Source organism: Apostichopus japonicus, chromosome 14 (assembly GCF_037975245.1).
Source record: "Apostichopus japonicus isolate 1M-3 chromosome 14, ASM3797524v1, whole genome shotgun sequence".
NCBI classification, from domain to species: Eukaryota; Metazoa; Echinodermata; class Holothuroidea; order Aspidochirotida; family Stichopodidae; genus Apostichopus; species Apostichopus japonicus.
The window spans coordinates 15,111,731-15,134,185 of record NC_092574.1 but is presented as its reverse complement, the minus strand read 5'-3'; the positions used below and the strand labels follow the sequence as shown (position 1 = coordinate 15,134,185).

The window sequence follows — 22,455 nt, the reverse complement described above, 5'->3', positions numbered from 1 at the left end:
CCCTTCTCTTTGTACGTATTACATTTTTAAAAGGAGACGTCTGGAAAGCATAGACTGCATGAGATAAGCGTTGCGTGGTTGTATAGATCGAGAAAAAGAAGTGAAGAAGAAGAAGAAGAAGTATCAAGGAAAACTTTAAGAAACTATACGTAAGTATTCATTTTTTAAATTTTTATTTCACAATTGTGACACAAAAAGTAGTTTAAGCCTTTGCTGCAATTGTTTACAATTACTTTCAAGTCTTCATGTTAGTGACTTTTAATTCAGGGGTGGCCGGAGGACTGAGTTGAAGTTATATTTTTATTTCAATCATTTGCTTAAAACAAACAAACAAGAATCAAGATGGATATTCAATCCAAAGAACTTTCAAAGTAATTCCTGACATGTATAATATTTGTGCTGCCTTTTCCTCTGATCAACAAAGGCTCAGCCCTTTTTTAGGAGATATATGTGGGAGTTAATCTACACCCTTCCACTCCCTGCAGCACCAGCTTTATACCACTCTACCCCCTGTCACCAGGAAAAGGCCTCGCTACCCCCCCCCCCCCCCCCCCCACCTCCCCGCCAACACACACACACAAATGGTTTGATTTTATATGTAGATAAAGTAATATATGAAAGGATGTAAGGTATCATATAGTGTATAATTCGAAACTGGTATTTAGTTGCATATATTTACGGTTATTGTGAATAAGAGTAGGAGATAATTCTCTAATTAAGCACTTTATCTTCCCGATAAAACTCACGTTTATACGGTCTCATGCCACATGCATGTTCTATTGTGAACACAAAGGATGTGAACACAAAGGATGTGAATTCAAAGGATTTGAACACAAAGGAAGATGATGAATGAGACCATATTTGAGTTGTTTCATTGTATGCCTATATATATTATAGTCATAGCCTTATAGCCAATACGTTCTGGTATAGGCATATTTGACTTTCAGTATTTTTGTATAACAAATATATGTCAACAAGATTTTTGCTCCTCCCCCCCCTCCTTCTGTACAGAATAAAGTCATCATATTTTTTTCTTTCAAAGTATGATTTTGAGGGTTTAAACTTTTCTTTCCTTTTTTTGTCGGGATTAAAATACCAGAAATAGGTGACGTATATAGTATTTCGTTATGAATGTAATGCGTTATGAATCTTTGGAATCCGAAGAAACAAACGATCGTGCAATTTGCGACAACATCCAGGTAAGCATTTCAATTTTGGAGATTGAACCATGATATTACGAATTATCTTTGATTTGTGGTATCGCCCATCCCATTTGTTGCACGGCGTATTCAAGATTTAAAGGAACGTGAAATTATCTTGCTTTCCGTAGATATATTTATTTGGAAGTTTTTTCACTGTTCTGGATGTTCCAACTCATTACGATTTCAATTATATATATATATATATATATATATATATATATATATATATATATATATATATATATATATATATATATATATATATATATATATATCTATATTCTTCATTGTTTATGTCATAATGCGGCATATGGTTTTTAGTGAAGAGCACAAACCCGGAACAGATATTGCCCTTAAACAGTCATAGAATACTCACGCGATATATTTTTAACGTTGTATGCAATCAATGTTAATTTATATCATAGACATTCTTCATAGACATTTATTAGATACTCCTCTCATGGTCATTTCCTATGCCGGAAAAATCCAAACAAGTTATCAACTGATTGAATTCGGTTTCATTTTCTATTTCACACGCTGTAACAATGTGTTTGTAAAATGTTGCTAGACATTGCCACCAATTTCCCTGCAAAATAGGAAAGATAACAGCAGTATAGGGAAGTGGAGAATGTGTGTACATCCTCAACTTCCCTATACTGCATAAGAGTCGCCATACGAGGGTCATGACTCTCTTTTCCCTTTCTATTCTGCTGTACTCATAACGTAACCACAAGGTGACTGGGAGTCTCCTTGGCAGATATCCAACTAACTACCAAACTAGCGTTCCATGAGAAAACAATGGTTAAAGTAAGCAGGGGCGTATCCAGGATTTTCTTACCCGGGGGCGCGAATTACCATCTAAGCGGAGCGCCACCATTGGTTGGCGCGCAGCGTACAGGAAAATTTCTGGTTTTGACACACCCAGATCACCGGAAATGGCACATCTCGGGCTTGAAAATGACCAACTAGATGTTCACTATTGCCTGAGTAACCAAGTTTTTTCCCAATATTTTTTTTCTCCATCCGTAACCTTTGTGAAGATTGTCACCAGTCACACATCATGTTCGACCTTATCGCAGATCTCCTGTGGATCATTGCTTTTGTAGGTGATTCTATGCCGCGGCCCACAATACCCGTCAGCCCCACTTTTCAAGGTTTAAAGCCCATTATTCGTTCAGAATTTGAAAATTCATACTTCTCGTGAAATCAATTCACTTAAAAACATACCCATAATGTTGCACAAAATTTCATCTATGGACAGCCAATGCAGAAAAACCTCCATGTTTAGGAATGTTTGTCATGGAAATTTCGAAAATTCAGACACAGTTGACATATTGGTGCATGGGCGCAGATCAGTCTTGGATAATGCGGTGGGGACGCGTGTCTGTTCTCTGATACTATCTAAGCGGAGCGCGACCATGGGTTCGCGCGTAGCGCACAAGAAATTTTTGGCAAATACTCCTCCCAGATCGCCGGAAACAACATTTCCCAGACCCAATGATGCTCCCATACATCCTTAAGTTTTAGATCTCGTGGCTTAGAAATTTAGTTTGGGGCATGGCAAATGCATGGGCGTCTGCAGAAAAAAAAACTCCAAGTAGACTTTTGTATACGATGGGTCTGGTTTTGTAACTCATCGGGAAGCGATTAGAGGGGTGGGCGTAGGGTTGCGGGGCGCGCGTTTTCATGCAGATGGGAACAATCTCAAGAAGTGATGGGTGCGTCGCCTCCCCCCCCCCTCCCGCCGGCAATGATATGCCTTTGGATCCAATACATGATATTCACAGGAAATGTGCTCAATTCTCAAATCGCATGCGGAATTTATTTTTAGATTCATTGTATGAGTTACGGTTCTAGGGGTGGGTAACAATTAGCATTCAGTTCGCGTTGTATAACATTTTAACTCTGCAAGACAGACAGTGTTGCATCGAAAGACATATGTCTAGTGCAGTTCGCATATAGATCCTGGGCTAATACCGAAGGCATGTTCCCCGACGACTCGGTCGAGTTCAAGAACAGCCACAGTTGGTTTCATAGCACAATTTTACAATTGTTTAAGGCGTCCATACACACACACGCGTCATGATATACTATATATAGTATATATATATATATATATACATTAGTGAGAGAGGAAAAATGGAAACGTCAAAAATGGAGTTGTCGGTGTATGGGGTAAGCTGAGGCGCACGCCCCTTCCGAAATCCTCGATCCGTCACTGGCTACCCTGTGTATATAATAGGGATCAGAGCTGTAATTATGACTGTTCCTCTTTCTCTTCCCGGTGTCTTGGCGTTTATCTTCTACTCCCTCCCTTTCTCCTTTTTCTCTCCTTCTTCTTTTTCTTTTCCCTTCCTTCCTCTCCTTCCTCCTCTTTCCCCGTTCTTTTTTCCCTTTTTTCTTATCTCTCTTTTTCTCTCCTCTTTTTCTTACCCGGGGGGCTCTCGCCCTCAAAGCCCCCCCTGGATACGCGCCTGGTAAGGATTACTCATCGCGCTCGTAGGGTAATCAACTTTTCCACTGTGTACATTTTTTATTTGTGTACATTTCTTAAGAAAAATTACGTTTTTTACTTATTTCAGTGACAGAAAGATTTTATGAGAGAGAGGGAGAGAGTGATCCACTTCTAGACATACCCTTTCCTTGGATATGCCCGTGATAGCCATACCACTTAAAGGCATTGAAGACTCGTCCCAAACCGCGTGCCGCCCTCTCTAATAAAACATATATATAAAAACAGTTAACTTTCCGTTGCTTGCAAGTGAAGTTTTTTCTTGTCGCTACAAAATGCAGAGAGTAATGAAACGTGATACCTTGTTATCTTTTATCTGGACCTGAGATGCCCATCGCTGCTATGTACACTGTGTTGTGGGTAATGACCGTAGCTGCACGTATTAACTGTATATACACTAGTGTCTAATTACTGACGGTAGCAAGCTGTGTGTGCATTTGCTGGGATCGATTGTGGTGTCTAACACTTATGTCACACCTCATTCGAAACTAGGTCAGATTACCGGCATCAGACGTGTCTTTGTGCGCGAGTCTTCACTCTCTTGAATGATTTGATGGGAACAACGACTTCCATTTCGAATGGGAGACTGTGACAATGAAAGACTCAACGGCTAATTATGTACCTAACTGACATTTGTAAAATCTTCCTGTGTTTCAGTTTCCAGCCGGTTCCTTACAGAGCAGAGCCGTGCCAAGAGTGTGTTTCTTTACGGACTTGCCTAAATAACGAATTCCGAAATTTTGATCGAGATTTGTTAAAACGGGTGACACCGGTTGTCTATGATGCACCGCCTTCTCTCAGCGGTAAGTATAAACCAACTTCCTTATAGCATGTATGGATTGGGTTGGATAACCCCTCGCCTTTAATTTACTTCAATCACCTTTTTTTGGCATTGAAATTGGTCAATTGGGTCAACATTGAGGGGGGGGGGGGACAAATCTATTTGCGTTTTGCAGGTGATATATACTACCAATGAAAAGTTGTTTAAAAAAAATGTTAAGGGGTGGGGTGGGCCAGTCGGTCTGAGTGCCATATAGTCACTTTTGAGACCGAACATACAGACGGAAGTTTTAATTAGCCAAATCCTAACGAAGATGGACAGGTATTTCTAGTTCCTTTTTTATTTCTCGAATTTCGACCTCAACCGTTTTATAATCAGCCAAAAAATTCATTTATACTTCTACATGGTTAAAAAAGAGAGAAAGAAACCTGTCCTGTGGAATATTTCCCAGTTAGTTTTCTGTAATTCATTCACTTTCTTCTACTCTTGCCCACTTTCCGCCCCAAAATAGTTATAACCGACCCCCTCCCCCCCGTCCCCCCGGTCCCTACCCAGTAATGGATTTCGACCATCGTAACAATTTAGAGACTTACGATGTATAATCCTCCGCACTATTTTGATAAATAAATATTTCTTCACATATTAACCAATGCTTGTTTACAATCTTCGAATCAACTATTTTAAATTGAGAACCATTAATATATAGCAACGTTCGTTTCTTAATTTAGTCATCAACACAGAGAAAAGAATCCACAGACAGGAAAGAGCAAGATCGTCATGGAAGAAGGGTAAAACTTTATCTGTGGCTAGTATGGACGTGTCGTCGTCATCTTCCGACGAGACATCATCGCAGGTTAACAGCGAGAAATCAAACTCCCTAAACGGAGATTGAGTAGATGAGACAACCCTGGCAAAGAAAGTAACATGTTACGGTGTAAGATTACATGCTAGGGGGGGGGGGGGCAGAAATAACAACACAGTGATGCATTATTAGGGGTTGCGATTCTGGGTCGGAGATATACGTATCCCACATTAATGAAGACCTTAGAAATGCACTTTATTATACATTAAGAAGTGTCCCCTTTTGGTGGTAGGAGGTGGGGGGGGGGGGTGGATGGGGAGGTGGGGCACAAACATCGTTGTCACGAATGTTTGTATCCTATGTGAAATGTATACATTGATGTACTTTTTAAGGTAGTGACATTATCGACGAGAGAGCTATGAAACTTTTTAACTTGGCCTAACAGTCGTTTGATACCAACACATATTTGAAAAGGTTCTAATTGAAAAAGAAAGTTCAAGAAACCTTTTTTTATGTGAAATGAAACGATGTCAGTTATATTCAAGAATGAATAATCCGATTGTGAGATTAACAAATAAGAACGCTTTTTCGAAATTTGCATCAACCGAAAGCCTATTAGACCCTTCCGAAAAATGTGTTTAATTCGTTGCTAATAATTAACGGTAGTAATTCGTTGCTACGATTAGTTAATTCTTTCCAAAGAAGTAATTAATTCGTCAGAACGATTAGAAATTGTTCCGAATGGTATTAAGTAGGTTATCGTAGGATTCTGTTCAATATATCCTAACATTTCATCCAAAATGAAAGCTTGGCAGGTCGCATATCACTTTAAATTAAGCAAACTGTATGCGACGAATAGAAAATGTTTCTGAACAGGCGACGGTGTGTGAGAATAGCATCGAATCATTAGTTACTTGCAAATCAAACATTGATTTGGAGGCGGCGAGGGGAGGGAGGGGTGGGGGTATGTAAAGTTTCTTAGTATCAACAACAATTGCAGTTTTGAATTTCATCGTTTGGATTCGCACTTCATTCACTAAACCTGGCTACCGAATTCCAACATTGCAGCTGCTATTTTAAAATATTTTTGTAATCTAAGAATTTTGGAAATCATGAGAGGAAATTAAAACAAACCAAAAGAGCTCTGTAGATCTTGAGAATTAAACCTTTTATTGCTATTTCAACCCCAAAATATAAAACTTGTAAACTATGTGCAAAAATAACATACAAATCCAGTATAATCAGGCAATGCAACAATAATTGAAATTGTATTTAGACAAAAATATTTCTTTCGAACATATGTGGAAGACAAAAACCAAACCACATTTTTGTTTATGTTATTTTTTACTCCAAATCATGTGTGATTGACTTCAATACACATCATATCAAAATATATACCGAAATTAAAGCTATACATCTCCCATATACATAGAGTACCAGAAACAAGGTGTTACTTGATGGTAACAGGGTATATTACATTATTGTGGAGTGTTCGCTCTGTAGTTAACGCCGGTGCCTTTCAATCATAAGGTCCCTGGTTCGAGTCACTCCAAGATTAAAGACCAACTATGGAGACTTTTCGATGAACATAAAATCCCACCATTTTGCATGTATGTAATCCTTAACTCACTCCAATTACATTGCTGTAATTAACTTTACCAATTTCGGACGTTAAATACGTGAAAAATGGGAAGAAAAGTCAGCTTTTTATGAAACCTATTTCAGACATTCCTGAAACATTCCGAAGACATCATGTGACTCTGTGACGTCACTGTTTGTATACCTCACTCACAACAATACTTTTAGTGTGTAAAGTCGTATACTTGAGCTGCCAAAATTAAACATCAACGATCTTACTCCTTTTCCCCGAAATGCCACAATTCTGTGTTGTTGGAGGTTGCAGTTATACCTCATCCAACAAAAGCATCAGCTTTTTTAGATTTCCGAGTAAAAAAACCGACGTAAAACGCCGCAGACTTTGGATCCATTTTTTGAGATCCACGCGGAAAGATTTTTCAGCACCCGGAGTATCTGATGCCCATGAGTCCACATGCATGACACTGCCTCTGTGTATGCTGCAAATGTCTCATTCTGCGAAAATTATATACCGTCGATAGCTGTGTCGGACCATGGTCGGACATAGCCACTGATCTGTACACTAACTGTTAGTGTACAGATCAGTGGACATAGCTAATGTGAAGTTGACCGTAAACAAGCTCTGGACGTCCTTACATGTAACATTATATCACGCAATTGACAGTATACAGGCGCGTATCCAGGGGGGGGGGCGTTGGGGGCGCGCGCCCCCGGGTAAGAAAAAGAGGAGAGCAAAAAAGAGAACAAAAAAGAAAAAAGAGAGGAAAAAAGAGGAGGAGGAGGAGGAGGAGGAGGAGGGGGAGGGGAGGAGGAGGAGGAGGAGGAGGAGAAGAAGAAGAAGAGGAGGAAGGAGGAGGAGGAGGAGAGGAAGGAAGGGAAAAGAAAAAGAAGAAAAAGAGAAAAAGGAGAAAAGGAGGGAGTTAAAGTAAAACGCCAAGACACCAGGAGGAGAAAGAGGAACAGTGACATCATTACAGCGCTGATCCCTATTATATACACAGGTTAGCCACTGACGGATCAATGATTTCGTAAGGGGCGTGTGACTCACCCCTATCTCGTATGTTATGTATCGTACGTTTAGTGTCAACAATAGTATCCTTCTACAATGTGTTCATAATTCATATGACCCATTGGTTAGGTGGTCCAAGGCGCGCTACTCTTTATTAGGGCCTAAAGTGATAGTTTCAGGTCCCGGTACATTAATTTAAAAAAATGATGAAGTAGTGGTCATTTTAGTTGGTTAAGAACTATTTGGACCTGCAAGATGCATTATAGTACCCTTCTACATAGTCATTAGAGTTCATATGACTAAACCTCTTTCCACGACCAAATGTTGAAAATCTTGTAAGCAAGCTTTTGTCTTGCCAGAGGTGTTACGTCGATGCCATTGTCGAATACGTAACTGAATAGGTAGCAGTTACTCATTCGCGAATATCGAACGAGGAACGTGGAATAAGTATCTAACTTCACATCGGTCAAAGTTTAAGCTAAGGAGCGCGAATTATGATCTGTATATAAAGCTCACGAAAGGTTGCACGAGCAGTTCGCTTCCTGGCAGCCGTTGGCTAACAATTCATACGTAATTGTAATTTGTAGCCTATTCTGTACGGGTAGTAACTGCCAAAGAATTTGAATGGCGAAGGTTGTTCATTTTGTTTTGTGGAGCAAGTTAGTACTTCACATTGTTTGAATTAGCGAGCGTGAGAAATTAGGCTAGCATATCATATAATAGTATCGCTTAGGCCTAACGATAGGCTAGCTCATGTAGGCACTGGCGTCTATAGTAATTTGGATTGTAACCTAGGCCTAATATGATATTCACTAGACAATTAACGTAAGTAAAGTAAGTCACTTTATATCTTCCGACAAAATACTAGACCTAGCTGGTTGGGCCTAATTACTTTCTGGTTAAGGCTAGTACAGTTAGGGTAGGCCTAACTTAATTAATTGTCTTTCAAATTCCTATCAGACTAAGTAGCCTACCATAGCCTAGGCTATGCCATCTAGCCTAGCACTTAACAGTAACACATTCTCAAGAAACTAACTCGCAACCGGAAAAATTAGCTTAGGATGAAAGCTCTCTCTTTGCTTTTTTTTTCCAGCATGACAGGCCGGCTCCTGTTAGATATTTAATTATTTTTATAGGGTTGAAACAAACGTTTTTCAGGGGAGGAAAGAAAGACGGCTTGGCTGTGGAAAGAATTCATTTAGGTAGTGAAGCAACTATACGTAGTAAATGTATCTTATGATTTAAGAGAGTTTGGTGAAAGAAAGGAACATATTTCAAAGAGACACTTATAGTAATTGAAGAAACTGGTAAATGGGAAAACAACAATTTTAGGGGAGGAACCAAGGAAGGCATATACCTATACTATAGGCTAAAGTTTCTATGTTATTTCATTCCCACAATGAATGCCATACAACCCATAACCACTATGGATTCCACGCATGTTAATTACCCCATTTTCGCATACAAACAAACGGGCCTATTCACAAACACTTTTCATCTTTCAATCACTGAACATTTACACAAGTACAGTACAGTAAGGTACCTGGTCACAATTTTCTAATTCCTTCATACTGTACTATCACAACTTTCTTTAGCTTACTCTACAAAGAAAATAGGCCATCAGAGCCTACAGTACAGAACAATAGTCACCTCCAATGAAAATAGTATGTTAGTTTCCTTAACCATGTTATTTTTCACCCTTAACGTTACCTTTCTCCCTTAAATCTTTCCCTACAGTTATTCCACTTACAACATCTATTCTTTCCACATAGTCTAGCCAATATGCCTCCCATGAAAAACCTTACTTAACTCCCCTGAGGAAAATAACGTTGTTAGGGGAGGGAACAAATGGCTCCAGGCTAGACCTACCACCAAATGAAAATGGGAAAACCTAGGCTAGCCTACCAAAGCGGAGGCTAGATAGAGATCAGGACGAACTAGCTTATCCTAGGCTTGTTATACAAGCAAAGGTACTTTGTAAAATGAAATTCTCAAGCAATTAGGCCTAGCTCTGTGGTCTAATTGATGTTGGTGATGGTTCAAGTATGGAGAAAACTCTATATGCAAGCTGATGTTACCTAGCGTAGGCAACTAAATTGATATACATGTATTAATTTGATCAACTAGCATAATTTTGACCTGAAGCTAGGCTTAACAGTATTGGTCCAACTCTCGGCATATCTTTATCAGATCATAGACTTCTTTTGATGCCTAAGGCATGATTTTATAGTCGGCAGAACTGTTTCACTGAAACTTTGATCATTATTAAACCGAATTCAAACTTTGCTAAGTCGACCTCTCATTGTTGAGTAATTGTCTTTAATTTGGTTTTTAATTTGAAAACATTGCAGATTAAGTTGTGAGGAACACAACTCATGGTAAACACATATTAAGAGTATTGAGAGATAAGTACAATATATAGTATCTCTGTCCTTGTCCAGTGATATAGAATATTATTATGCAGGTGCTAGAAGTCATGGAAGCACATGAGGGTTTACCATGAATATACCAATATGTTGTTGGTAATTGTGTAAGGCCGAAAAGCCAGTTTTCATCTTTGCTAAGTGTACATGTTGTAGCTTAAGTGTCGGTCCTTATTTCACTTGTCAAGTTTCTCGTTTCAAGAATGATGTTTATTTCAGAAATTTTTCAATTTTCCAGTTCTTCATGAATGTGCTTGCTAAGTTTGTTTTAACTAGTACATGCTCTCAAAAATTGTTTGGCTGATGAAATGTTCTCAAAATTGTGTTCAATTCATTCCTTACTATTGGCTTGACCATTATAGTGAACAATGTACATCAAAGGAAGTTTTGGCATTTTGTGAAGTACTCCATATGTAGGTTTGATAGCAATGTCTAGTAAGGTTCATTAATAAGTCATATATTGCAAGTATTAAAAATAAACAGGCACTTAGTAACAAAATGAGGTACAGTTTATTCTTGTTTGTAAACATTCATCGGAAAGGTACAGTATCTGCATACGCAAACTGGAAGATGATCTTATGTAAAACTACTAAAATACTACTAAAATTTATTTCACACCATAGCCATAGGTATATATATACATATTGCTTTTATATTTGTCTTTACAGCATTGCATTGGCCACACTGATTCACAAGAAGACTCCATGAACTGACTAATATCCTGCTGGAGGTCTGAGACATTGAAGATTCTGTAATGCTTCCGTTTGGGTATGCAGTTTACTATAGTAACACAGAAATATTTAAGCTCTGGTATTCGCTTCGTTTATTTCTGCCGTTAAACCACAATGATGTACATTTGTTTATACATAGTTATATCAATGAGGCAGCAGTCAGGGTTGTTTAGGTAGTCAGGGGGAGGGAGGAAGGGAGGGAGTGGATAAAAATGAGTCTAGTTGCAATGTCTATCATTTTTTTTTTTTTTTTTTTGGCATCTTTTACAGTACTGTCTCAGGTGAAAGAAGAAGATGAAGAAAATGTCAGGAAAATTGTGAATATTGGATATCTGTAATGAAGCTGGATCAGGTTTAGAACAAGTGGTTGAAAGATCATTAACACCAAATATGAGAAGATCCTTCAAGCCTGTCCTCTACAGGGAGATCTGGAAGTGTTATCTCGAGGTGATTTAACAGAAATTGGAGAAAAAGTAAGATTCAAGGGAAACATCAATGTGAGCCAGTATCATGAACATCAGTCTTGTCCTCTCAACAGTTGATTGTTGCCAAGATCAGTGCTTAATGTAGGAGACATGGTGCCTTAGCCTGTTGGAACCAGTCAGTATTTGGTGTGGTGTGTTTTTGTGAAAAATGTACGAGACATCATGGTGCCTTAGCCTGTTGGAACCATTCAGTATTTGGTGTGGTCTGTTTTTGTGTTAAATGTACGAGACACGCCTTAGCATGTTGGAACCAGTCAGTATTCGGTGTGGTCTTTTTTTTAGCTAAATGTACGAGACACGGTGCATTAGCCTATTGAAAAAAGTCAGTAATTGGTGTGGTGTGTTTTTGTGCTAAATGTAGGAGACACGGTGCCGTAGCCTGTTGGAACCAGTCGGTAGTTGGTGTAGTCAGTTTTCGTGCTAAATGTACGAGACACAGTGCCTTAGACTGTTGGAACCAGTCGGTATTTGGTGTGGTAAGGTTTTGTGCTAAATGTACGAGACACAGTGCCTTATCACGTTGGAACCAGTCGGTATTTGGTGTGGTCTGTTTTTGTGCTAAATGTACGAGACACAGTGCCTTAGACTGTTGGAACCAGTCAGATAGTGGCATGAGAAGCTAATTAAAGTAGTCTGTTTTTGTGCTAAATTATTAAGACATGGTACCTTAGTTTATTGGTATTAGTTTTTAATTAGTGTTGTCTGTTTTGTGCCAAATGTAGGAGACATTGTGCCTTAGCCTGTTTGAACCAGTCAGTATTTGGTGTTGCCTGTTTTTGTGCTAAATGTATAAGACCTCAGCCTTAGCCTATTGGAACCAGTCGGTAATTGGTGTGGTGTGTTTGTATTAAATTGATAAGTTCTGCCTTAGTTTATTGATATGAGTTGCTACTTAGTGTGGTCTGTTTTGCGCTAAATTAATGAAACCCGTTGCCTTAGTTTGTTGGAATGAATTTGTAATAAGTATTTTGGTTGTCTTAAAGTAATAAGACATTGTCCCTAGTTTGATGGAACGAGTTGGTATTTAGTGAGGTCTTTTTTGAGAGTTGTTCAAACCAGTGTCCAATAACTTCTACTGACCATATAATTCCATTTCTTTCACAAATTGCCCCTCTAGAAGAGTACACATCTTTTGTCTCACGGCTGACAGTTTGGTTGTTAACAGGGTTTGACTTTTTTACTTTTGCTGTTACTTTGAAGAAAAGTGACTAATTTGTTATGTATTCCTCTGCTTTCATCAGAGATCTGTGGCCTATGTTGCTCAACAAGCTTGGATCCAAAATGATACCGTGAGAGGAAGCGTTCTGTTTGGTAAAGATCTCAACTCCACCAAATACGAGAAGATCCTTCAAGCCTGTCCTCTACAGAGAGATCTGGAATTGTTATTTGGAGGTGATTTAACAGAAATTGGAGAAAAATTAAATTTCAAGGGAAACATCATTGTGCGCCAGAATCATTAACATCAGTCTTGTCCTCTCGACAGTTGATTGTTGTCAAGATCAGTGCTAAATGTAGGAGACGCGGTGCCTTAGCCTGTTGGAAGCATTCGGTATTTGGTGTTGTCTGTTTTTGTGCTAAATGTACGAGACATGGTACCTTAGCCTGTTGGAACCAGTCGGTATTTGGTGTTGTCTGTTTTCGTGCTAAACCTACGAGACACTGTGCCTTAGCCTGATGGAAGCAGTCGGTATTTGGTGTGGTCTGTTTCGTGATAAATTAAAGAGACATTGTGCCTTAGTTTGGTGGAATGAGTAGCTAATTAGTGTGATCTGTTTGTGCTATCAAGTTAATTGAAGAGGAGTGCTGTGATAATTTGTTGGTAATAAGTGTGGTGTGTTTGTATTAAATTTATAAGTTTTGCCTTAGTTTATTGATATGAGTTGCTAACTAGTGTGGTCTGTTTTGTGCTAAATTAATGAAACCCGGTGCCTTAGTTTGTTGGAATCATTGTGTAGTTAGTAATTCGGTTGTCTTAAATTGATGATTGTTGCCTTAGATTGTTGGAAAGAGTTGCCAATTAGTGTGGTCTGGGTTGTGGTAAATTAAAAAGACAGTTGATTGTTGTCAAGATCAGAAAACTCAAAGATGAGCTGATTTGATGGAAAAACACCAGCTTAGCTGGAAAGCTGTCAAGGTTAGTCATAAGAAAGAAAGGTTCCTAAAAATGTAATATATATTTACTTATGTTTCCACCAGTAAAGTTTCAATCACAGCCTAAACTTTGGTGGAAGTAGTTGCTTATTAGTGTTTAATGTTTTGTGCTAAATGTATGAGACTTACTTTGAAGAAAATTTGCTAATTTCTTTTGCATTCCTCTCCTTTCATTAGGGATCTGAGGATTATGTTGGTCAACAGTTAGCTTTTTGACATAGCGCCACCCCATCATCCTTCACTCTGTTACTTACCCGCCATTTACAAAACGTACGCGTCCTTGGATACCAACACAACGCTACCGAGTACACTTTCGATTCATAGTGTGTCTCTTCAAAAGGAGTTCCTATTCTTTCCGTCTGCCGTCTTAGGCTGGAGACTAATTCTTTCTGGTAAGTGAAGTCTATGATCAATTTCATTGTATAGAAGCCATTTAAAAACCGTAGGGAGGGGCTGTTTTGCTAATATGACAACCCCTTACCCACCTATAACCGCCCCCCTAGTCGAAAACCTAAACCTTTCTGATTTTGGCATAGACATTAATGACTGGATCCCTGTACAAAAATAGCAGAAAAAGACAAAGTCCAAACTCTGTTGAAATAAACCCATCTCCTAACTCCAAACCAACCACCAAAAAGTCTGCTCAAACAATCATTGTATCAGGAATCTTACCAGAACTATCAAAAAACCCAATAACACTTGCTAAACTAATCAATGAAGAAAAACCAAATGCCATGATCTCAAATATAAACCGTCTTCGTAGTAACAACATCCTAATCACCCCCATGGCCCTAAATCTGCAAATATCCTCATGAAACCATGGACTAAACTAGGCAACCCCAAACCAAGAATCCCCCAAAAAGTAAGACTTGAGAAACTTCTCCGTAGTACCCTGTGGCATAAACCCTTAAATTCAAATGAAAGATATTGAACAAGAACTCAAGGACCAAGAATACACCCTTAATACAACTTAAAGACTCATTAGCCATGCCACAAACAATCCAACTTGGAAAGTAAAAATAACGTTTGAAGAACAAGAACCTCAACAATCCCTAATCAAACAAGGTTTCTACTTAGGATACTATAAACACAAGACAGAAGAATACCACGAACCCCCCCAAATCACTCAATGTTTAAAATGTCAACTTTTTGGACACACCCACCATACTTGCCAAAATCAAACCAGATGTGGCAAAAACCACAGAGTTGAAGACTGTCCCAAACCAAAAGAAAACATAATGTGCCAATTGCTCAGGGACTCATGCCACCCTTTACAAAGGATGCCCAAAATTTAAACAAGCTAAAACTGAAGCCAATAACAAACAACAACAACAAAGAACCTAAACGAATGTAACCAAATGTACCCCTAAAATTGAAATAAGAAATAAAATCGCCATTGAAGAAAAACTTAATATCGCAACCTTTGTAATTGAATTAGTACAATGCACCTTCCAAAAAGCCGACATTAATATTAAATCCGACGACCTTGCCAGTTATGCCACTGTGTTAACACTAAAACACCTAAACTTAAATATCCCCAAAACTGGAATTATGGAACATCTCCACCAACCTTCAATATTTAGCCCTCTTCAATCACCTACATGACAAGCACACTCCCTCCTTCGGTCAAGTTCCTCCACCTAAACATCAACAGTATCCTTCCAAAATTAAGCCTCCTACTTAGTATATTCACCAACCACTCTCCTGATATCATTTCGTTAAATGAAACTAAACTAAATACAGATTCCCACCTTAGCATCCCTGGTTACCAAACTTTCAGACATGATATCTTTCGCTCTATGGGAGGGGTACTTATTGCTGAAAAAAAAACAACCTCAAAGCCACCCTCCTCCCAAATCCAACCCAAACAAACAATTGAAATTGTACTCGAAAGAGACAATAAACCTCTCCACATTACTAGCTATAATAGTCCCCAAATGAGCCCATATCCACGTACAATAAAAAAAAGTTCTAATAAAAATACGATACTACTAGGAGATCTAAATGCCCACCACATCATTTTTGGTAGCACCAAAATATCTGAAAAAGGCATATCCCTCTTAGAAATATGTGATAAACACAACTTAACAATAATTAACCAAAATACCAAAACTAGGATAAACCCAATAAACAATTTTACTGAACTACTTGACTACGCCATAACCTCGAATCACCTTGCAACTAAAACTCATTCTATTCAAATCCTAGAAGATGACCTAATCAGTGACCATTTTCCACTCCTTTTTGAGCTAGACATAAACCTCAGTCGCATCCAAAATATCGAATTAACGTATAATTACAATAAAACAGGCTGGACATCATTTAAAAAGGAACTCGTAACAAACAACACTATCCCCAATTAAGGATTCTTGTTTTTCAAAAGGCAAAATGCAAGATGGACTATATATGAAAGATGAATACCAAAAAATTAAGAAAAGAAATAGGGTTGGGGGAGGGGGAAACAGGCAGAGACCATCATGCTACTACCCTGTTAATTTTGTGTAGGACCCTGGTTAGTTTAAAAGGAAGAAATCCCTTTAGTACCCTTGAGTTTATGAAAGGTTTCTTCTTTGGGATAACGGTGGAGAGACATATCGATGTTCTCTTTTGGGTCTGATCGTCAAGAAAATGCAGATTAAACTGTCCATTTGGAACCTGGGAATTGAACCCTGCTACTGGAACAAATGATTTCCATCAGAGCATAGACAATGATTCAGAGAAATATGGCATTTATATTAATAATCTGTTGTTTTCTTTCCCAAATTTTTCTCTTTGGTTATACAATGAGTGAAAAGATTAATTCAGTTGGAAGCAGCACCGCCCTTTTTCACCCCCTCTTTTTTTGGGGGGGGGGTGGAGAGACCTATTAGCCCTTAGGGTCTGAAAATATTACAATAGGAGTATTGTAGTGGACAGGACAGACAACAGTTATTTTTGCTCGTAGCTGAATGTATGATGTCCAGGGATCACAAGGAAGTATCAAAAGCCCGATCAAAAAATGCCGTTTTTTTGTACTATCGAAATTTGTCAGAATAAAGAAATTGAAAGCCAAAATAAAAAGAGTTTATCTGGCCTTGTAGACTGCAATTTAACCAGTCTCTGTCTTCTCCAAATAATAGAAAGTGGGTATCCATTTCTGTTTGTGACAGCAACAATAAAAAATGACTGCAAATTATCAAGTTTTTGTAAACTTTCTCTATTCAGAGATTCAAATCTCAAATTCCACTCCAATATACCCCCCTAGGCTACTTATGAACTGTCAGGTAGCTCAAGCTGACAAACTTACTACAAAGATGAGAATAGGCATTATGTGGTTCCTAATTGAATGACATTTCTCACAACTAATTGAATTGACTTCCCCCACCCTCCGACTACTCTCACCCATAGAAAATAACCTCCACCCAAGAATACTTTAAAAAAAAAAATGCCATGGCTTACCAAGAACCTCTTTTCGTTAATTTTCAGATTCCAATGAACCTTCCATCAGCAAAGGAATGGCTCAACTCGGTCTGAAGTACAATCGACCGCTGGTGGAAAGGCTGGACCGGTACAATGCCAACCAGCCGGACCTTGCCACCAAGCCCAACTTCACGGCATTCCCACCGGACTTCAAGCTGTCACCGTGCAAACCGCTCTTCTTTGACATATTGCTGAACCACATAGAGTTTCCCTTCTTAGACGAGAAACTGAAACAGAATAAATCGGCCGCGCAGGGGGGTTTGGGTGGGTTCCTGCATGAATGGTGGAGTGGTGGTGGAAAGTAACTCTAGATTTTCCAAGATGTCGGAAAAAGGATCAAAAGATCACGTCTCTCTGGGATCAAATGCGATCCCCAGTGGGAATGCCAGCAGGGGAATAGGAGTGATATCTTTTACCAACCATGTTATTTTTCTTTTTTTACTCTCTTCTTTGGTCTTCCTTGTTACAGTATGTATGTGTTGGCATTATACAGTTACATGATTATATCTGCATGTATTGCATGTCGTGGTTCCGGGTACATTCAGGTGAGGCACCCACAGATTGATATATCACATTTCATAAACATCCATCATAAGACCACAGGAATGACACACGTCAGGTCAAATGGGTTAGTCCAGGTTATTTGGAACTTCAAATGGATGTAACTCCTTTCCCCTTAATCTGCGTCCGTGAGGTCTTTTGTATACATAAGCCGGTAGTATTTGGGAGGGCTCTCACTCTTCTCCTGCGTGTGCTGTTATCATCGTTTATTTAAGTTTTATTGGATTTTAGTTGTTTTTTATAGTAGAGAAAACTACACCTTGTTGCATTGCAAACACAAAGATGGGGGAAGGCCAAAAAGAATAACGCTCACTTTTTTAACGTGGCTTGTCAAAAAAAATTGAAGAATATTCAAAATGGGAATTGGAATTCTATATATTTTGGATTTGGTGTTTGTGTGTTAATCTCGTTTAGAGAAAAAGAAGAAAAAACAGCATCTTTAATCGATGGGGCTCTAAAGTTTTAAAAATGGGTTTCGGTTGTTGATTTCTTGGTCTACAAACATTGTGGTGCTTGATCGACTGACACTTTATGGGGATGTTAAGGTGACTGAATTTGATATTGGCAGGAGTTATGGATGGTAGTTGGAAGGACCAGGGGTGGGGGGGGGTGGTGAGGCGAAGGATCGAGAAGGAGAAATGAAAGTGAAGAGGGAGAATCTTTGAATTGAATTTTCAGTTTGCAGCAGCACAGGTTTACTGCATGAAAAGGCTATATTTAAAGAAACTTTCAATAATGCATTCTTCGTGTATATAATTTGGTTGTGGTAGTCGGAGCGGCGGGGGGGGGGGGGGGTGATTGAGACGGCAATGAAAGGGAGCAACCTTTCCACATTTATGTTGTTTGTGCTATGGTAGTATCGTTTCCTTTTTCAAACTGGAGGGCAAAAATGTAAAAGTTAAGAGTTATCTAAAACTAGTTCAAAATCAGATTTAGTTAATTAATGAAAGTTAAAGAAAATGATATTGATGGTAGCAGGGGTGCCATGGTATTATTGTAAACTGAATCATCAATCAGCCATGGAAGGCCACCTCCTTCTTATTGGGAACTTATTGTCAAGCAAACCTATGGATTCAAGCCCTGTCTGGCAAAAGTAAGATGGGGTTATTATTTTTATCTAGGAGAAATCCATTCTTTTTCCCCTCATGTGAAAATGGTCTTCCAAATGTTTAAAAAAAAATGTCCAAAAAGAATATACCGTTGTGAATTGGATAGCCACCTGGTGTGAAGTAAAAGGCCATAGGGCATATCCCATATGTACATGTGACTGCTTAGCATCATTTAATAGCTGCCTTCCAGGCTGATATTATAAATAATAGAAACATTATAGAAACTAACTGCCTGTTGTTAACCAACCATCTCAATAGTAGATGCAGGTATCACTGAGAATGTTTATGAAAGATGTATTGCATGTTTTGATTAGTATTTGATAAGGGATAACCTGTTACTGGACAGGTAGTTGAAGGGTATTAACTGTGGTGGGAGGGATGAAGAAACATCCTGTCCATGAACTGATTTGTCATTAAAAAAAGAAGTTATTTCCAAGCATCACTCTCTTTTTTTTTCTTCTTTTTACTGGAGTATTGTAAAAGGAAAAGCAGTGGTTGAGTTTGAGCCAGGGACCTTGAGATGCAAAAGCAAAAGTCTTTACCACTAGACCATAAGGTGGGCCTCTGGTTTCAAAAGCTTTACAAATATTTAAAGATCCTGCTGTTTGGACTTAAGTCTTTTTTGTAAAAGATTTTCTCCACTACTCCATTTGTCCACACGTGAACCTTGTCAGGGGGAGGGGTGGCGGCGAACTCCACTTGTCCGCGCCTTTACCTTGTCAGGGGGCCGGGGGCGGCGACATCACCTTGTCCACACCTTTCCCCTGTCTCCCCTTTGGTACTCACCTTATCCACCTGTCAGGAGGAGGGGGACCGCCCGCCTTCGGGATTCACCTTATCCACTTGTCAGAACTCCTTTTGCAAAACTCACCTGGGACTTGAACCGAAGCAATCCAAACCAATTGCTTACTGAACGATGGAACTACCAATTGCACCATTTCGGTTCCCTCTGGAGAAACTTTGTTTCTTATATTTATACTCCCACTCCCTCCAGAGAGTAGAAAAGTAAAAGGCTCTGCCTGGACATGAACAGCAGACATGGAGCTTGTCTGGGAATCGAACCGGAGACATGTAGTTTGTCTGTCTCTCTCCAGTCCAGAGCACTACCAACTGCGCCACTAGAACTGTTGAAAATTAATGCTCGTTTCTAATATTTAAACTTCAAAGTCCAGAATGGAATCAGTAAAAGAGCAAAAATATAAAATGCTCTGTCTGGGGTTCGAACCGGAGACATAGAGTTTGTCTGTATCTCCAGTCCAGAGCACTACCAACTGCGCCACTAGAACTGTTGAGAATTAATGCTCGTTTCTAATATTTAAACTTCAAAGTCCAGAATGGAATCAGTAAAAGAGCAAAAATATAAAATGCTCTGTCTGGGGTTCGAACCGGAGACATGTAGTTTGTCTGTCTCTCTCCAGTCCAGAGCACTACCAACTGCGCCACTAGAACTGTTGAAAATTAATGCTCGTTTCTAATATTTAAACTTCAAAGTCCAGAATGGAATCAGTAAAAGAGCAAAAATATAAAATGCTCTGTCTGGGGTTCGAACCGGAGACATGGAGTTAGTCTGTCTCTCTCCAGTACAGAGCACTACCAACTGCGCCACTGGAACTGTTGAGAATTAGTGCTCGTTTCTAATATTTAAACTTCAAAGTCCAGAATGGAAGAAGGAAAAGAACAGAAAATCAAAATGCTCAGTCTGGGGATCGAACCGGAGACATGGAGTTTGTCTGTGTCTCTCCAGTCCAGAGCACTACCAACTGCGCCACTAGAACTGTTGAGAATTAATGCTCGTTTCTAATATTTAATCTTCACAACATTAGGAGGCAAATAAATAGTAAATCAAATGCATCCTCTGGTGTTTGAGCTCAAGACAAGGAGTATGTCTCATTTCTTTCAGTTTATTGACAATTTCTTTGTACAAAACAATAATAAATATGTAAAATTTTACAACATAACAACTGTGCCACAGTAACTGTAAATTGAGAAATGATAGGCTTTTCTAATATTTTAACTGCAAAATGAGGAAAAGAAATACCAAATCAATACATCCTCTGGAAGTTGAATTCTAGACAGAGAGTTTGTCTTACTTTCTAAGTACACATCACTAACCACTGTAACTGTTTAGAAATAATTATTAGTTATTTGATTTAATTTATTTTGTTTTTTTTTTCCCACGTGCAAATATACAATGTGAAAGGAAGTCTTCTATAAAGCATACAATAGCTTAACAATGTAAATGACTTTGGTCAGCAAAGCATTATTTGGACAATATCCCCAACAAACAGTAAACCAGCGTCGTAAAAGCTTTTTGTCATAAACAATGGTATTATCAATTTCTAATAAAATTATTGGGAATTTGTTCACCCAAGTCTTCCGAAGGTTTCTTAAAGGTAGCTAAGCTTACTCAAAACCATACAAATTTGTCCAATGAAGGTATTTTTAAAAAAACAGGAAATATCCTGGTCATGAACATTACAATTAAAAAGCAACTCTTTACCGGACGGCGACAGAGAGGAATGAAAAAAGAGCTTCCAATACCCCGTGTTGGCATTATTACAATAACGCTTGACCCAAGAGGTTTTGAGAGCACCAACAAAGCTGTGAACATATATTATTTTTAAACCTCCCTTTTCAATGGGGTTAAACATAGTAAGTCTCCTTACTTTATCAGTTTTCCCGTTCGAAATAAATCAAAAATAGTACTTTGGATCTTATCAATAAAATCTTTTGGAGGGCTAGGCAGATTCCTTTGGGACCACGTATCTCCCGAACAGAAGAAGATATGGACCTGGGAGTTGCAAATTTGGGCTCCTGAGCATCGATTACTCCCTGGTACGTCATTTGGGCGAAATCGATCTGGGGTCAATTTTTTGCAATTTTTATTTGCGCCAAAAATAGGTGTTTTGTCTTGAAAAGTTAAAAAAGTACCTCTTTTTGGTACCCAATTCCTAAATAAACTTCAGATTCGTAATCAGCGTGTCGCGAAGTACCAGAAAAGATACACATTTATCGACTTTTCGACAACAAGTTTTTTCACCTCAAAATAAAGTAAGACCGAAAAACTTTTTACGACGAACAAAGGCTTAAAATCTTTTGTTGTCCCTAAAAGTTTTTCGTTTTTCTATTGTTCCTCTGAAGTTGCAAACTGAGCGAAAAAAGTGTCATAAGAGTGCGCTCGACGCATCTTGCTAGTGATACGTGATTGTAAAGCAGTCAAATCAAACCTTTGTTTGTCATCTTGAGTTTTATCTTAACATTTATGAATAAATGGGTCAGTTTTAGCAAAAACTGCAAGGAGTACGTACCCATTACGGTTTTTTAGGTGAAAAACTTTTTGTCGCAAAGGCGATATATTTTACAATAAAGGATATTGCAGGACACCATCACTTATAAAGGACATTATTTTACTACAAAGGATATTGACATTATTTTACTGAAAGGATACCCTGGAACACTATTTCATATAAATTAAAGGAAACTATTTTGTTGGGATCGGACATTCATAATACCATTTATTGGGTTCAACTATACTGATGTCGTAGAATATCTGATGTCGTGGAAGATCTGAGGTCGCAGAATACTTGATGTCACCAGCAGGCCAACTCACCAGAACAGACTTTTGAATAGTCGT

The 22,455-nt window shown here is 38.7% G+C and overlaps 1 protein-coding gene and 1 long non-coding RNA gene across 11 annotated transcripts; both read left to right on the top strand.

The window, feature by feature from the left end:
- The first annotated feature begins 1,138 nt into the window (after nucleotides 1-1,138).
- LOC139980102 (uncharacterized) lies at nucleotides 1,139-7,552 on the top strand. Its single transcript, XM_071991479.1, has 3 exons — nucleotides 1,139-1,199; nucleotides 4,372-4,517; nucleotides 5,224-7,552. The coding sequence occupies exons 1-3, from the start codon at nucleotides 1,144-1,146 to the stop codon at nucleotides 5,385-5,387; spliced, it is 366 nt and encodes a 121-aa protein (XP_071847580.1). The 5' UTR covers nucleotides 1,139-1,143; the 3' UTR covers nucleotides 5,388-7,552.
- Nucleotides 7,553-7,768: 216 nt separating this feature from the next.
- On the top strand, nucleotides 7,769-19,347 carry LOC139979844 (uncharacterized). 10 transcript variants are annotated; one of them, XR_011797363.1, is made up of 6 exons: nucleotides 7,769-7,894; nucleotides 10,994-11,093; nucleotides 11,327-11,529; nucleotides 12,783-12,933; nucleotides 13,870-14,084; nucleotides 17,158-19,345. It is a non-coding gene; the product is annotated as an uncharacterized lncRNA (long non-coding RNA). The 10 variants fall into 10 exon arrangements; XR_011797364.1 differs by lacking the exon at nucleotides 7,769-7,894 and adding an exon at nucleotides 8,324-8,535 and having other exon boundaries at nucleotides 12,783-12,983; nucleotides 17,158-19,347; XR_011797357.1 differs by lacking the exon at nucleotides 7,769-7,894 and adding an exon at nucleotides 8,340-8,472.
- Nucleotides 19,348-22,455: the final 3,108 nt, after the last annotated feature.

What these genes read in the sequence shown, in the direction of transcription:
- LOC139980102 (XM_071991479.1), top strand. Translation starts at nt 1,144, where the DNA reads ATGAATCTTTGGAATCCGAAGAAACAAACGATCGTGCAATTTGCGACA. An exon ending in CAATTTGCGACAACATCCAG is followed by an intron (nt 1,200 to 4,371) that starts GTAAGCATTTCA and finishes CCTGTGTTTCAG; the next exon opens with TTTCCAGCCGGTTCCTTACA. An exon ending in TGCACCGCCTTCTCTCAGCG is followed by an intron (nt 4,518 to 5,223) that starts GTAAGTATAAAC and finishes TTCTTAATTTAG; the next exon opens with TCATCAACACAGAGAAAAGA.